At 40.9% G+C, this 16972-nt stretch overlaps 2 protein-coding genes across 3 annotated transcripts in view; one reads left to right on the top strand and one right to left on the bottom strand.

The window, feature by feature from the left end:
• Window positions 1-3800: 3800 nt before the first annotated feature.
• Window positions 3801-9003, bottom strand: dolk (dolichol kinase). Its single transcript, XM_036588208.1, has 2 exons — window positions 8895-9003; window positions 3801-6270 (listed from the first exon to the last, which is right to left on the bottom strand). Exon 2 carries the CDS (start codon window positions 6111-6113, stop codon window positions 4539-4541), a length of 1575 nt encoding a protein of 524 aa, XP_036444101.1. The 5' UTR covers window positions 6114-6270; window positions 8895-9003; the 3' UTR covers window positions 3801-4538.
• Window positions 9004-10548: 1545 nt separating this feature from the next.
• The window catches only part of nup188 (nucleoporin 188), a 36262-nt gene continuing 29838 nt past the window's right edge, over window positions 10549-16972 (top strand). For both annotated transcript variants that reach the window (XM_036588336.1, XM_036588335.1), the window contains exons 1-5: window positions 10549-10795; window positions 13101-13155; window positions 13332-13405; window positions 15531-15615; window positions 15752-15877. In XM_036588336.1, the coding sequence (XP_036444229.1) occupies window positions 10770-10795; window positions 13101-13155; window positions 13332-13405; window positions 15531-15615; window positions 15752-15877 (366 nt within the window). In that variant the 5' untranslated portion in view covers window positions 10549-10769. The remainder of the gene's footprint in view (window positions 10796-13100; window positions 13156-13331; window positions 13406-15530; window positions 15616-15751; window positions 15878-16972) is intronic.

The following is a 16972-nucleotide window of genomic DNA, read 5'->3' as shown; positions in this document are numbered from 1 at the left end:
ACCCGTTCATTCTGGACTCGCTCAGGAGAGCCCTCTAGCGTCTGACAAACCCAGGATGCACTTTTACTCACTACACATTCTCTGGTCTAACTTTTAGACTTTTGATTAGATTTCAGATCTGTTTTGATCATTTCTATGTGAAGGTTCATTAAAATATGTATGTGATGAACTTATTTCTGTTTTTTTTTTTTATTTTCTTTACTCTTTATTTATTTTAATAAATTTCATCTATTGAGTTTTCAGCCAACATGTACTGCTGATGTAAGTGTATGATTAGAAATGGCATATCAGTATGGGGCTGAAATCAGCAGAAAATACTGGATGGGATTTCAGAGAGAAAAAAACAATGAATGTGATTCAGTCCTGTAACAAATCTGTCCTGAAACAGCACTCACATCTCACGGTGTGATATGATTTTAGCTGTATTCATGCTTGTGAACCAAACCATATCCATAATCAACATGAAGTTAAACAATCTATTATGATACAGCAAAAAGTTAAATCAAATAAAGTTTTTTTGCCCTTTTTTAACCATCGATGTGTCCACATACCCTTCTCTTTTAATGGTTTTTTATTTAAAAAAAAAGAGTTTGTATTACTTTTAACTGTTGAATCTCTTTACTTGTTTACTTCTTATGTTTTCACTGTGAACTCCTTGTGCATAATTACAGAAAGGGAGACGTCAATGAACATGCTGTGCCTCTAGAACAGGATGAGCGAGACATCAATAGGCTTGAAAGGCTGAAAATATAATGGCTATTTAAACATTCATTTTCAAAGGCTCACCAACCACATAAAAAACCTCAAACATGTAACAAAGAACTCTAGAAGGATAGATAAAGGAGTGATGTGGAAAAAGAAGAGTAATAACAGCTGAAAAAAATATATACACTATATGGACAAAAGTATTGGGACACCTACACATTACACCTACAGGAGCCTTTATTAATCCCATTCTAAATCCATAGGCATTAATATGGAGTTGGTGCTCCTTTGCAGCTATAACAGCTTCCACTCTTCTGGGAAGCTTCCTACAAGATTTTGGAGTTTTGTTGAAATTTTGCCCTCATCCAGAGCGTTTGTGAGGTCAAACACTGATGTTGGACGAGAAGACCTGGCTCACAATCTCTGTTCTAGTTCATCCCAAAGGTGTGCAAGGTGTCCAGTCAAGTTCTTCCACACCAGACTCACCCAGTCAGGCCTTTATGGAGCTGCTTTGAGCACTGGGGTTCTTCTCCAAACTGTTCCCACAAAGTTGGAAGCACAGCAATGTCCAAAATGTCTTGGCATGTTGAAGCATTAAGATTTCCCTTCACTGGAACTAAGGGTTCTAGGCCAACCCCTGAAAAACAACCCCATAGCATCATCCCTCCTCCACCAAACTTTACAGGTGGCACAGTGCAGTCAGGCAGGTAACGTTCTCCTGGCCTCGAAATTAAATAATTCTCCGTAGTTTATCTGTTATAGGTCCAGGTCCGCATAGGACAGCGTCTGGGTCCGGACTCGGACTGCGGTCCGCCTATTAATGACCTCTGCTTTACGCCATATAGTATATGAAGATTATAAAAATGCTGCAAATATCTAACACCTCGCAGATGACGACACAGCGAGAACGACGTGATGTATCAAAACCTATGGGCTGAAAATCTGGCTAAATGGTGAAGTCACTGAATGTGCTGTGTGGAACTTTCACTCTTTCTGACTTGCTTTCTCGGATTTCCCAGGTGAAATGTCAAACAATGTGACTGAAAAATGATCCCTCCTTCAGCATCAGTCAGTTACCATGACAACTGCAATAGTGAACTCATCGATAGTGACACTGAAGCCCCGAAAGGCCAAACAAATCAAAGACCCAAGCAAATGTACAGTAGTACGTACATAATCACGACATACTGGAACAAAACAACTTTATTAGACAATGTAATTCATTAAAATCAAAACAACTGAGGATGGTATTGAACCATCAGGACACTCTGCTCAGCCTTCAGAACTGAAATGCTTCAAAAATACTTCTATTAAAAATCATCCGAAAAAAGGAATCAAAATCAGAGAGTTTCTATTCTTAGGATGTTTTTCTGAAGGCCGAGACTCGCCTGACCTTCATCACGGTACATGTACATCAGAGCTGGCCTCAGGTCAGCGGGCCAAACGAGTATCTATCTCCTACACACACGGACATCTACTGACAGCTTCCAGCACGTTTCAAGATACAAAATACAAGGCAAAAAGTTCCATATTCAGTCTTTAGTTTTGCATTATAGACACATATTACATCATCATAATAAGATTACAACATCCAGGATTTCAAATTAAAAACAAAGTCATGTTCTTCAAAGGCATTCGTCTGCTCCCAGACGGAAACAGAGGAACAGTTATAGCTTTGCTGGATAATACAAAATACGTTTTTGCTTACATGCTTGTGAGAATGGTTTTGTATCTATGTATGTGATGATTCTTAAAGGGCCATCATTCATATGTTGAAATGCTCTCTGGAGCAAACAAATCTGAATATGTGTAAAGGGGAATTCCACCAATTTTATAAAATGTCTACATACTTACATAGTTAAGATGTTTTTATCCATTCATTGTGGAGGATACATGCATGGTGTTGTGAGGCAAAAAAGATTTTTTCCCCCAAATGTAATGTGCATGATCAGTGGTGGTTTTGGATAGTAAATTAAATGTCTATATTTGTGTTGTAGTCATGGTGACCCCTGGTTTTTGTCACCACCACTGTAAAGAAATCTGAGTCTCTACAATCAACCATTTCACACCAAACCTCTCTGAATGACCCTGTTTACACCTCAACGACTGAATTATGGACCAATTTTAAATAATTCTTCTTTGGAGACTCTCTTTCAACCAGGATGGTTCAAAGGCAAAACGGCTTTTAAATTACATCTGACTTGATGAAACCAGTCTTTCTGAATTTTGCCAACAAGCACTTTCCCCATTAAGCTTCTTCATTTCCTGCTTTGTAATAAATTAGATAATCTTCCAGGTGCTTGCTAAGGTGCTGCTGTGTTATTCCAGGTGGTTGTTAATAATGTGTGTGTGTACATTAAATATATACACTGATCAGGCATAACATTATGACCACCTCCTTGTTTCTATGCTCATTGTCCATTTTATCAGCTCCACTTACTATATAGGTGCACTTTGTAGTTCTACAATTACAGACTGTAGTCCATCTGTTTCTCTGCACACTTTGTTAGCCCCCTTTTACCCTGTTCTTCAGTGGTCAGGACCCCCCATGGACCCTCACAGAGCAGGTACTATTTGGGTGGTGGATCATTCTCAGCACTGCAGTAACACTGATGTGGTGGTGGTGTGTTAGTGTGTGTTGTGCTGGTCTGAGTGGATCAGACACAGCAGTGCTGCTGGAGTTTTTAAACACCTCAGTGTCACTGCTGGACTGAGAATAGTCCACCAACCAAAAATATCCCGCCAACAGCGTCCTGTGGGCAGCGTCCTGTGACCACTGATGAAGGATTAGAGGATGACCAACACAAACTGTGCAGCAGCAGATGAGCTATCGTCTCTGACTTTACATCTACAAGGTGGACTGACAAGGTAGGAGTGTCTAACAGAGTGGACAGTGATTGGACACAGTGTTTAAAAACTCCAGCAGCACTGCTGTGTCTGATCCACTCGTACCAGCACAACACACAATAACACACCACCACCATGTCAGTGTCACTGCAGTGCTGAGAATGATCCACCACCCAAATAGTACCTGCTCTGTGAGGGTCCATGGGGGTCCTGACCACTGAAGAGCAGGGTAAAAGGGGGCTAACAAAGTATGCAGAGAAACAGATGGACTATAGTCTGTAATTGTAGAAATATATATATATATATATATATATATATATATGTATATATGCTGGCAGGTATTTGAGTGTAATGTCAATGAGGGGCAGTGTGTGAGATGTCCTATGTAATATAATTTCCGGCAGGTACATTTGTACTTTCTCAACCTTTTGCCATACATAGAGAGTCCTCATATAGACTCTCTGAATAGATAAACATTTTCAAGAAACACTGGTGACCCTTATCCTGTCCATTTATAGCTGATGTTTTTCACTGAAGTTCATGAATGACCCAAAAATGTAAACCAACACAGGCACATAGACATTCCTGAACTGCAACACTGTATGTACAGTTTCTTTAAGGACAACGATTTTATATTTATTGCATGCTCGAAACTGTACCTGCTACAGAGGCGCCGAAATTCTTTACTCAGTGCATTTTTATAAATAACTAAGTTCATACTAGAGGCCAATTTACTGCAGTTTACTATCCAGCAATTGAGCTGAAGTGGACTAAACTAAGGGGATATTCACTGTTCAGCATCATAAATAAACAAACTTATCTATCATCTACAGCTGGTCAAGATTTCCAGGAATATTTCACATACAAAGCTGTGTGCAGAACATGTATACATACTGCGTTTGTATAGTGTTTTTTGTGTGTACGAATGTTTACGTAGAATGTTCCTAAGTTTTTAACCATGTGTTTAAATAGTGTTATGTGCATGCTCATAACAGCAACAGTACGTATAGGTACAGCGGCAACAGCAGGTTGTCAATCTGCGACGTGTAAGCCTCCAGCATGGCTACCATGGCGATGGAACCCACCACCCAGGAGTAACTGGCGTTTAGGTTTATGCTGCCGTCGGCGATCAGGAAAATCACCACGGCGATGACCTGCGCAAACACAGATGTCGCAGTGCCCTCAAAGGTTTTCTTGGTCCCCGGCCAACGGATCTCGCCCACCGTGCTTCCGAAAACGGACGCCACCGTGTCACCGACGCCCACAGCCAGCACGCCGGCGTAGGGCACCAGCCCCCCAGCACCCCCCAGCCCACCTTTGGGGGTGCAGGGTCCCGGAGAGAGCCACACAGGCAGGGAGACGCCCAGCAGCAGGTAGATATGGGTGAGAATTAGGGGCCCAGAGTCCCTTTCATCCAGGAAAAGTGTGAGCAACCGGCGCATTGGCGCTCCTAGTGGCCGGATACGGAAGAAGCGCACCAGTTCCAGGAAGAGGAAGGCAGCGAGGCAAACCACGGCAGCCAGGTGCAGCAGAGGCCGATCCAAGACCAGCCCAGGAACAAAGGTCAGCACCACCAGCAGGTGGAAGTACTTCCTCACGGCCGTGGACGCCTGCTGCTTCTTGCTGCTCCCGGACCGTCGGCCGTTCTGGCGCAGCACCACGGCGACAGCCACCAACGCAAGGAAGCTCCAGTATGCCAGCAACCAGAGGCGGGTGTCGCTAAGGGTGATGAAGTGGAATATCCAGGCGACAGGGTGGTGCTGGGTCAGCAGGGACAGCCACGGCACCAGCAGGCCCAGGCCTAGCACGGCTGTCATCAGGTGGAAAAAGACGGAGGCCGCCCACGTCTCGGATTCCATGAAGAGGAAGAGGACGGCGAAGAAGATGCCCAGCAGCACGCAGCCCACTACAGCAACAGGGAGGAAGAAATGCAGTGGGTCGGCGTTAGCGTTGGCCGCGCTGGCTAGCGAACGTTTGATCAGCTGGTTGATGATGAAGCTCACTCCACCCAGGACCAGCAAGGCCTCCCCAGGCGTGAAGCAGCGTGGCAGGAGGTAGAGGAGGATGAGGCTGAGGTAGACGAAGATCAGCAGCACCTCCAGCACCTCGATCACCTCTGAGACGGTCAGCATCTGCTTAACCGTATAGAGGATAGCGCTGCCCGCAATCCCCGCAATCACGCAAGTGTTGGTAGGCACCGGCCGGGTGATGCCCAATGCAATGAGCGACAGAAACAGCGCCAGCATCATCCCCGTCACGGTGATCACCATGGCAAAGCGCTCAAAGTACACATTGCCAACAGCCACGCAGCGGCCCCTCAGTGCCAGCCCCAGCAAGGGGAGGACCATGCTGGCGGGCAGCACGCCACTGTTGGCCGAGGGGCGGAACTGGAAGACGGCGGCACCGGTACGCAGGAGGCGGTCCCATTTGAGCTGGACGTAGAAGGCCTGGACGGCCAGAGCAATGCAGCACCACGAGAGTTGGTTCCACACGGCCATGTGCACACATAGCACGATGGAGAAGACCACCAAGGACTCCACCAGCACGGGGTCCGTCTGCATGACTGTGGGATGGGAGTTAGAACAGCCTGGCAGAGAAGTTTCCTAGAAACAGGACTTTGTTGGACACTTTCCAGCTTTCGGATCTGTCAAAGTCTTGCTCGTTTATAGTTCAGCATCATCAGCATGTTTCTCTCCACCTTCTATTAGCATCCAGGACCTGAAAGAGACACATCAGAACAGACCTATGGTTAGAACTGACCACTGCCTGATGACAAATGACATCCACCGTGGACAGCACGGTCTTATCTTGCATTTGTGGTTGCAGTGAAGGACAAAGTTTATTGCAATGTATTCCTGAGCCCATGTGGTGATGTCCATTACAGAAACGTGCCAGTTTTTAATGCAGTGCTGGTGGGGTCAAAGGTCATGGCCATTCAGTTGTGGTTTTCAGCCTTTTCCTTTATGCACAAAGATTTCTCAAAATTCCCTGAATCTTTTGACGATATTATGCACTGCAGAGGATGAAATACATAAAACCCTCGCATTCGTTTGCTGAGGAATGTTATATTTGAACTGTTGGAGCCTCAACCATGTGTGCTTATAAAGGACTCGGACTTTTCTAGATGCTATTTTTATACCCAAGCATGACTGACGATTTTTTTTTTGACGTCTTAAACTGCCCCTGTTTTAAGTTTTTGGGAATGTGTTGCAAGCATGCATTTTGAGTAAATCGCTGTTGTCGGAAACAAGACCTTGTATCTCCATTTTTGTCGATTTTCAGTTTTTGACATAATTTGAAAATGCATGTTGGCCTTTACATTGTGTGTAAATTTCATGAAGGAAGGACCAAAATAAACGGCCCAAAATTACTTGGAAAAAAGTCTGGTTCCATTGACTTACATTGAAAGTAATGTATGTTTTTTCCTTCTCCTGTAAAGTTACCATTTTGGAGATACAAGGTTTTGTTCCAACAGCAGCAAAATGTATGTTTACAAAAACACAGTGAAGTTGTTCAGCTAAAACATTACATATCATGTATTTTTCTTTGTGGTGTTTATGTTCAAATACAGGTTAAAGTAAGTTTCTCATTTGCATTTCATACACTGTCCCAACTTTTTTGGAACGGGGTTTGTACATATAGTTCCCTGCTATAACAGATTTAATAGGCACTGTAATTAAGGCCTAATCTGTGTTTGGAAACTGGCCCTCCGAGAGTTTACATCATCAAACAAACATGTGGAGGGACTCAACAGGAAGGTGTTGTAATTGTCAGGCAGTTGCTAAACTCCAGTGACTCAACTCTGAACTCTGGCCCACTGAGCTCAGGCCATGTACAGATAAAACATTAGTCCTGTAATGTTAGAAAGCTTTAATCAGGCCAAGGAAAGGCACAAATATGAAGGCTGAGCCTTATGAAGGCCACCCCACACCACAGTTTGGGTTCTCTGAGTAGAGCATTAGCAGAATCATGTGCACAAGTGTATGGAAAAAGCCATCTGGTACAGTACGGTGTTCTCCAAGTCCAGGCACAGAGAATACTGCGCTATAGCATTACACTGTAATTCATAATACATTGGTATAGAGTAACAGTCAACAAAGGGCTTGGGATCTTAAAGGGGAATTCCACCCATTTTTCAAAATTTCTGCACAATTCAGACGGTGAGATGTAGAAGTCCTTCAAAGTGGTTTGACGTGAAATGGATCACTGTAGAGAAACTACAGTGACTAGACTCAAACTAGACTCAGATTTTCTTTACAATGGTGGTGATAGGAACCAGAGGTCCACTACAAATATTATGAGCTTTAATATGTAACGTTGATAATGGAAAAATAGTGGTAACTAGTGTAAACATGTTCTCTTTGGAGACTATTTTGCCTCACAACACCCTGCATGCAAAAAAATGTATTTCAAAAATGCGTTTTAGGCCAAAAACTTACATTAAATCTATAACAAAACAGTATCTAGTCAGAAAACATACATTCAGAGTGGTTTGGTGTGAAATGCTCAGTTCTAGAGTTCAGTTCTAGTCAGAATTGTTCTCAGTGGTGGTGATAGGAACCAGACGTCCACCTCTAAAAGCTCCCTCACAGAACGTTATTACATGAAATGGTTATGAATTCACTGCCTGATGTCTGGGACATTAATTTACAACAGTTTTGTAATAAACATTTGGTATAAAACGTATTTTAAACAGTGCATTTAATACATTTGTGGTGGAGAGGTGCATGCAGGCTGTTGTTAGGCAAAATAGTCCCCAAAGAAAACTTGTTGTTTTCAGATTTATGACTATTTTACCATCATCAGCATTCCATATTAAAACTCAATAGGTTCACTGGTGGTTTTGGACAGTAAATAAAATGTCTATTTTTGTGTTGTAGTGATGGTGACCCCGGTTCCTATCACCACCACTGTAAAGGAATCTGAGCCAATAAGTTTCTCTACAATGAAGCATTTCACATCAAACCACTCTGAATGACTACATTTCACATCAGACCACTCTGAATGACTCTGTATACATCTCCACCACTGAATTATGAAGAAATTTTGAAAAATCGGTGGAGTTCCCCCTTAACATTATAAGGTTGTAGCTATAAATACCAGCTTCCACGTTCAGTAAACCTGCTACGTTAACTAAACGCCTGATGTCAATGTGCCACGCATGTTTGGTTGGGATATAAGGGCCTAATCGATGAGTCTGATCAGTGATCGGGAGGTGATCAGTCTTTGCTGAAGCAGCGATGAGCTGATTATTGCATATAGCAGCAAAACCAGCGAATAAAGGCCAAGAATGAAGCTGATACAGATCATGCAGGTATTGAATGGAAGATGGTTCGTCTTACCAGTGACTCGGAGAGAGACTATCCGCTCCTAATGATCCGCGATGGTGATCTTTTGTGATATTTGATCGCCGTCGTGTTTCTGACACGGGTGGGGGGCGGCCATATTTGACAGCTGGGTCACGTGGGACGTAGAGAGTGTGTAAAGAGGAGAAGTGCCACTCAGTAATGTCTTTCAGGCTTGTCCAACGCTAGAGGGCGCTCCCGAGTGAGTCCGAAATGAAGAGCTTAATATGGAACTTATCACAAAAATCATAGTTTGTAAATGTTTAAATATTGCAAATAGCATCACTCAACCAATGAGCTGCTCCACTTTCCAGCCAATCAGCACTCAGTAGAAGTAATGCTAACCAATCAGCACTCAGTAGCAGTAATGCTAACCAATCAGCACTCAGTAGCAGTAATGCTAATCAGTACCCAGTAATGCTAACCATTCAGCACTCAGTAGCAGAAATGCAAACCAATCAGCACTCAGTAGAAGTAATGCTAATCAATCAGCACTAAGTAGCAGAAATGCAAACCTGTCAGCACTCAGTAGCAGTAATGTTAACCATTCAGCACTCAGTAGCAGTGATGCTAACCAATTAGCACTCAGTAGCAGTAATGCTAATCAGTACCCAGTAATGCTAACCAATCAGCACTAAGTAGCAGAAATGCAAACCAGTCAGCACTCAGCAGCAGTAATGCTGATCATTCAGCGCCCAGTAGAAGTAATGTTAACCATTCAGCACTCAGTAGCAGTTATGCTAATCAGCACTCAGTAATGCTAACCAATCAGCACTCAATAGCAGTTATGCTAATCAGTACTCAGTAATGCTAACCAATCAGCACTCAGTAGCAGTTATGCTGATCATTGAGCATCCAGTAGCTTTAAGGCTAACCAATCAGCAGTCAGTAGCTGTAATGCTGATCATTCAGCACTCAGTAGAAGTAATGTTAACCATTCAGCACTCAGTAGCAGTGATGCTAACCAATCAGCACTCAATAGCAGTTATGCTAATCAGCACTCAGTAATGCTAACCAATCAGCACTCAATAGCAGTTATGCTAATCAGTACTCAGTAATGCTAACCAATCAGCACTCAGTAGCAGTTATGCTGATCATTGAGCACCCAGTAGCTTTAAGGCTAACCAATCAACACTCAGTAGCAGTAATGCTGATCATTCAGTGCCCAGTAGCTTTAAGGCTAACCAATCAACACTCAGTAGCAGTAATGCTAACCAGTCAGCACTCAGTAGCAGTAATGCTAACTGATCAGCACTCAGTAGCAGTGATGCTAACCAATCAGCACTCAGTAGCAGTAATGCTAACCGATCAGCACTCAGTAGCAGTGATGCTAACCAATCAGCACTCAGTAGCAGTGATGCTAACCAATCAGCACTCAGTAGCAGTGACGCTAGCGTCCTACTGCCCCAAACTCGTTTGCTGTAGAAAAGGGAAACATACAGGTAAGTTGTCTTTGCTTTTGTAGTGAAATGAATTCTTCTACTTTCCTAAATTAAACGAAGTTTCTGCAGCAGTGATTAGAAACTATTTTAACTTTCGCTTTTAGCCGTTGAGCTCCATTCACTCCCATTGATTGAGGACTCGCTCGCGGGCGCCCTCTGGCGCTTCGCTGTCATGTTTTTGAAACAACGGGAGACACAGGAAGCGGCCAAGCTCCCCTTAAACCGGCTCTGGTGGGATGAACGAAAAAGGATTCATTTTTATTTATTAAAACAAATGTAATATATTTTCAAATGGCTAAACACATACTGTATTGTACATAACGGCAAACGTGTTTTGAATTGTTTTTACTAAAAAAAATGTTCAAAATTGGCTCGATAACATCACGTGACGCTGCGCTGCGCTGCTATTGGTCACACGGCGGCGGCGAAGATGGCGGAGTCGGAGATGTGTGCGAGGTAAATGAAAGAAACGTCAACTTTTGTGTTGAAAAAATAATGAAAGTGGCATCTGAGCTGCTTTATTCGGGTTATTTATGTCTGTAGTGCGTTAATAGCGACTCTACAATGCCTGTAAAGTCGGTGTTCGTGTGTTCTGGTCCTGTTTTTGTAGGGTTTTAAGACCGTGCTGAGAGCGTGTTGCTATGGAACCGCGTTTCAGTAAGTTAGCAACATGCTAACAGTGAAGTTTGAGCGCCGAAATGCTGTTTGTTTCTGTCAGAGAATTAATAAAAAACACTTCTCGGGGTGACGCGAGTCTTAAACGACATAGCCAGGCTAATTCAGCTATCTGTCACTCTGTTGTCCAAACCTGCCGGCTGATTTGTCTTCCTGAGTTTTGTCGAACCGGCCAGCTGCGCTGATAACTTCACTAACCTAACTTCATTTTCCCAGGTTTCGGTCAGTATAAGGGACAAATCGTTACTGGCGGAACCTTGTCTCTCCAGTTTTCTCACTTTTATTTATTTTTATTTTTAATAGAATTTACTGTACATATTAAGTAAGTGTCACTGTGTGTTTAGACACAGTTACTCAGGAATTTTAGTCAGAAAGTGCTTTAAAATACTTAATAAAAACACCATTTAGCACCTAATATGTTTTTCATTCTTAAGTGAGTTGCTATGCCATTATCTTACGAAACTTTTACGAGATATTATGTTATTATTTTGAAATACCATGTTTTTTAAATACTAAGTAAATATTTCGAAATATTGTTTAATCATTGTAAGATTCTAAATCATTATTTTGAGGTTATCTCGTTTTTTGAGATACAAAGTCAGTGTTTCGAGATTATCTCTTTGTTTTAAGATACGGAGTCATTATTCTGAGAATTTTTTTGTTATTTTGAGTTACAAAAATAATGTCTGAGATACTAAGTCAATATTTTGAGATATTATCTTATTATTTTGAGATACAAAGTCAATATTTTGAGATTATGTCATAATTTTGAGATACTAAATCATTATTTTGAGGCGTTATCTCAGTGTTTTTAGTTACTAAGGCATTATTGTGAGGCTATCTTGTTATTTTGAGATCTCATTAAGATACCTGTAAGATGCCAAGTTGTTATTTTGATATACTTTCTCATTATTTTCAGAAGCTTCAGAAATGTTATGTTTAAAAATGTTTTCATCTCAAAAGCATAAAGCATCTCAAAATAACAAGTTTCTCAAAATTATTTTTTCAATAGTGAGTATGTTGCTCAAAATAAAGAAACCATTTCTCAAAATAATGAAAGTGCATCCCGAAATAGTAAGAAGTTTCTCTAGATAGTGTTTTTCAAAATGATAATTTTTTTTAAATAATGAGGTTTTTTTATGTAATGAGAAAACAACTCAAAGTAATTAGCAAGTATCTCAAAATAATGACTTAGCATCTCAGAATACTCAGAATACTATCTAAATATACATGACTAGTGTCTCAGAATAAAGTATCTCAAAATAATGGCATAGCCGTTCACTTTATAATGAAAAAATAATAATTAGGTATTGTTTTTTTTGTTTTTTTTATGGTGGGAATGGACTTCCGTAAGCACCAGTTATGTTTCTTGCTGAGGCATTTTGTGCTAATATACCCAACTAGAAATAAGTGTTATTACTTGAACTACTAGAAAGCACAATTTTCCAGACTTGTGTAGCTACATAGAACTGAGTCGGTGTAACGAGCTGTCAGCAGAAAGTGCTGCTGCAAACTGAAACGTTTCCTGGACCGTCAATTCAGTGACTCGTTTTTCAAAACGATAATTTGAAAATTATTTCACTTTTGAACTTGGAGTGGCCCCAAAAAGTATATGGATGCTTTAACCATGTAACCATCAGTAGGTTTTAATTAATTATTTAGATGACTTTCTGTCAAAGGCTTTATAATGATATTAGTTTTAGAGAAAAATACTTTTAGCTCATCATAAAACTGATGGTAGACAATATGGAGAAAGCTTGGAGGAGAATTCTGACCAGACTGCACTAAGTCTAGGGCTGTTTTTCTTACAGTGATGTCACTGATCTTGTGTTTATTTGATGGGATCATTAACTCAGAACTGTACAAATACATTTTGGATGCTAACCTGCAAAGGTCTGCAAAGAAACTGCTCAGATGATCTGAAACGGCCACCTTTTCAAATGATAATGGTCTGTGTATAATGAATGCCACTTGGTTTGACATTTTGTTTCCTAATGCGTTTTTAAGTGTGGCACAAATGTCCAAGTACTTTTTGGTGCCACTGTATGTCCTGCTGGACATTAATCCTTTCTGTTTGGCATTGTAGGAGCAGTCAGGAGTTATGGACCATCTTACTTGGGAGATCCGCCTTGCGGGAGCCGGTATCTATTTACTTTTGCCAACATAAACTAATGTTGTACTTTATATTCTGCATGATTCCCTTAACTGTTGCTCAACATTGTTAGTACTTATTCAGTTCAGTCTTTGACAGTCATAACTGTTGGGTATGTTGTTAGTAAACTTCAGTCTCATTTTTCTCTGCTGTGAAATGTAAAAGGCCCAGATAGAAGCAGAATTAGATCGAAATGGAGAGCGGCTGCTGCAGGGCCTTTCCTACTACAAACCACCTAGGTAAGCAAACACAGCACACTAAATCAGCCAAGATCAAAACTGTCAGATTTTTACTCCAGCTATGCGATCGGAAATCGGCCCGTGTGTAATTTTGATTTTGGTTGCGATTTCATGACTTGAGCTGGGTAAGTGCACTTGCGCTGTGCTTCACTGGTACCAAAATGTCATATCGCAGTTGTGCATGACTCGTGCTAAACCGTCAGATGTGTCTTACTTTTGATGAAGCATTTTATTAGATGCCTATTATTTAAACAGGCAACACTTTTTTTTGTTTAAGAACTTAAAATGCCAGTTTAGCCTACTAAAGAGCAAATGATCGTGTTCATGTTGAGTGTTGGCCAGCGAGACGGCAACATGTGGTTCTTTTACTGCCCTGTTGCGGCTCCACAGCTGAATTAGATTTGTAGGTAAAAATAAAATAATCCTCCTTTACAGTAAAATAAAGCTCTGCTGGTCGTTCAACACAGTTTAACACTAAATCGTCTTAAACGCTGGAGTTAATGTAGCATTACTACTAATTCACCGACCCTTAATCCTGAAGGTTGGCATGCAGACTGCTGATCACTATAGCAGCGCAGACAACTAGCCTAGCTAGTATCTTATGAAAAGGCAGAGAGAGATTTAAGATGAACTTCGATAATTTGGAGATGAATGGACTGATTTGCATTTATAATCACTCCAGCTGGTTTCCTGATACGTTTAATCTGCAATGAGAAACTCAAAAACTAAAAAGTCGCTAAGATGAAGTCAGATTCTCATTCGCCAGATTCTTAATCAATTTTTCCTGTTCCCAGTTACAATCTGGTGGCCCTGGCACCATTTAAGGTGGAACGGGAAAATTCGAACAAGAAGCTGGCGAATGAGAAGCGACTTCAGCCTCGCAAAAAGTTAAACATTGAGAGACATTTTACAAGAAACTGTTCTACTTAACGGGAAAGGTTTCCTGCCAGAGATGCGAGAATAGCAGCTATAGCAAAGCGTAAGCTTAAAGCAGGGCAAAGTAAGTTATGTCATAATAACTTACATTTTTTTTATCCTATACTGGTACATATTTACAGCCAAGATGGTTAAATGGACATTAAATGTTGTGGCTCTCAAGGTGGTTTGATTTTTGTTGAAAGGACAAAAATGGCTCTTTTTAACATTTGGGTTGCCGACCTCTGGTGTCGGCCAATAGAAAGTACTGGAAACGTACTATTTTGTTTCATATGTTGATTTAGCCCACACAGGCTAATAAAACTCAGCTAAACAATTAGCCAATTTGGCTGTAAAGAAATCAAAATCACACTGAGCTATGTTTCATGATTGGCACATCAGTATAGTACAGTGGTCACCAACCCTGGTCCTGGAGATCTGACTTCCTACAGATTGTAGTTCCATCCACAATCTATCACACCTGCCATGTGTCCTAGGGTGTAATAACTTCATGATCCTAAACTACTTCATTAAGACAGAACATTTCCTATATTTTTCTTGCATTTTGAGTTTTTTTTTATTTTTCTTGAATTTTTCTTCGTTTCTTGTACTTTGTATTTTTTTCTTGTAATTTTTCTTCATTTATAATAAGTTCACTTATAATATTTGTGTTGTTTTATCCACGAAAACAGGCATTATTAATTTTTACGTGACCGTTTTCCAACCTCTCTTTATCCCTTACATTTAATTTGGCTGTTTCTGTTACTGTGCCTATAAGGCTAATAAATGTAAATGCTCTCTATTGTGATTGGCTGTATTGAATAGATGGATATATGTACATGTAATGGTTTTTGTGAAAACAGTGGATTCAAAACAGACTGCTTTTTGCAGCTTAGTTTCCAAGTGTTTACATACTGTTTCATAATACATCAAGCTCTAATTTAAAAACGGTGAGGAAAATTCTGTTTTCCATCATATAGGTCTTTCAGTAGGGCTGCTTTCGCACAGACCTGCTGCTTTTCTGTTGTGTTTGTTTGGTGCTGCTGTGCTGTATGGATCACTGTAGGTGCTCCGATGCTGCGAGGCAGTGTCAGTGTTTTTGGCTGTTGAACGTCATATTCTTCTGTATAGATGAACTGGTATGATTAAGTATTTGTTCTAAGTACTGTCAGTTTTGATGTGATTTATTTATTTTTTTTTCTTTGCTCAGTTCTTCATCAGCAGACAAGCTGAAGGCAAATAAAAACGTTGCTCAGCCTCTAAAAGACTTTGGACTCAGAATCAGCAAATTGCTGGTAAGCAGAGCGACACACATTTCTCCTTAATAACACGGTGGGACTGACACTGTTGGTCTGTAGAGTGATGGTGCTTTAATTCTGAGTGTGTCTGGTTACAGCTTGGTTAATATAAGCCCGGCTTTGTTTTTGTCAGGGTCTGGATGAACAGCAGAGCGTGCAGATTCTGCAGTGTTACCTGCAGGACGACTACAGAGGCACTCGCAACACACTAAAGACGGTGCTGCAGGACGAGAGACAGAGCCAGGCCTTACTGCTCAAGGTCACGTTTGTCTGTCTGTCTGTATGTCTGTCTGTCTGATGCGCGTTGCTTGTCGGTACCTCGTCCTTTTGTTCTCTCTCTGTCTCTCTATCTCAGTTCAGTTCAGTTTAAAGTAGGTGTATTGACATGTCCGTGGTATTTCCAAGCATCTTAAAGATGCACTCCAGCGACAAATGCTCAAATCACACCGTGCTGATTTCAGGCGAATTTGCAGCAGCTAATGCGATAGCATGGCTCTAAAAGCATGTAAAATAAAGTGTGGACAGTTTCATTTCATGACCTCTTTAGTTTTGTTCACGTTGTGAAACAAGCACAGTTGCAAAATCATGTTGTTACGAATCTACAATTATATAGCAAAGTTTAATGCAGAAAGCTTGTAATTTGTTTTATAAGCAGTCTTGCATTGTGCTGCGAGCATAGTGGCAGTTTCCGCTAGTATAATCACATTTGATGGCAATTCTAGCTTAAACACGGACATGCAAAGATGGTAACAGGCATACGGGTAATATATCGTCGCTGTCCAAACGAAAATCTCCAAAATAGTAACTTTACAGGAGAAAGCAAAAACATTTACTTTCAGTGTAAGTTAATGGAAAGATATTTTTCCCAAGCAACTTTGGAGCATTACTGTTGGTCCTGTCATTATGAAATTTTCACAGAATGTGAAGGGCAGCTGCCGTGCGCAAATGAAGTAGGGAATTAAATGTAGAAAAAAATGTTTTTCTTTGGACAGTGACAATATATTATTTATTCTATATGCAGTTTTACTGTGACTCTTCTGGAATAGTCTGAATTTGAAGCCTGTTTTCCATCATTGAACGAGCCGGTTAGCTAACGGCTTACCTCATCTAGTGAGATCAGAATTTAGTTAATTGGTGGAAAATATAAAGTGTAAACCAGTTAAAGAGAGTCTGCAACAGCAACCAGTGATGTTCAGTTGTCAGAGCTTCATTTGGTTGCATTTTATAGATAAAAATATCTGCAGTAACAGGCTTTTTTTTTAAAAACTCTGAGCTGGTCTGGGACTGGGCATCCGCTCAACTCGTAAATGGTCAAATGTAGACATTGCAATCAAATTTACTAATAACAGCATGA

This window comes from Colossoma macropomum, unplaced genomic scaffold, assembly GCF_904425465.1.
Source record: "Colossoma macropomum unplaced genomic scaffold, Colossoma_macropomum, whole genome shotgun sequence".
Taxonomy (NCBI): Eukaryota; Metazoa; Chordata; class Actinopteri; order Characiformes; family Serrasalmidae; genus Colossoma; species Colossoma macropomum.
The sequence above is the reverse complement of the archived record's forward strand: the minus strand, read 5'-3'. Positions and strand labels throughout refer to the sequence as shown.

Excerpts from the sequence above, each read along its gene's own strand:
- dolk (XM_036588208.1), bottom strand. The coding sequence starts at position 6,113 with ATGCAGACGGACCCCGTGCTGGTGGAGTCCTTGGTGGTCTTCTCCATC.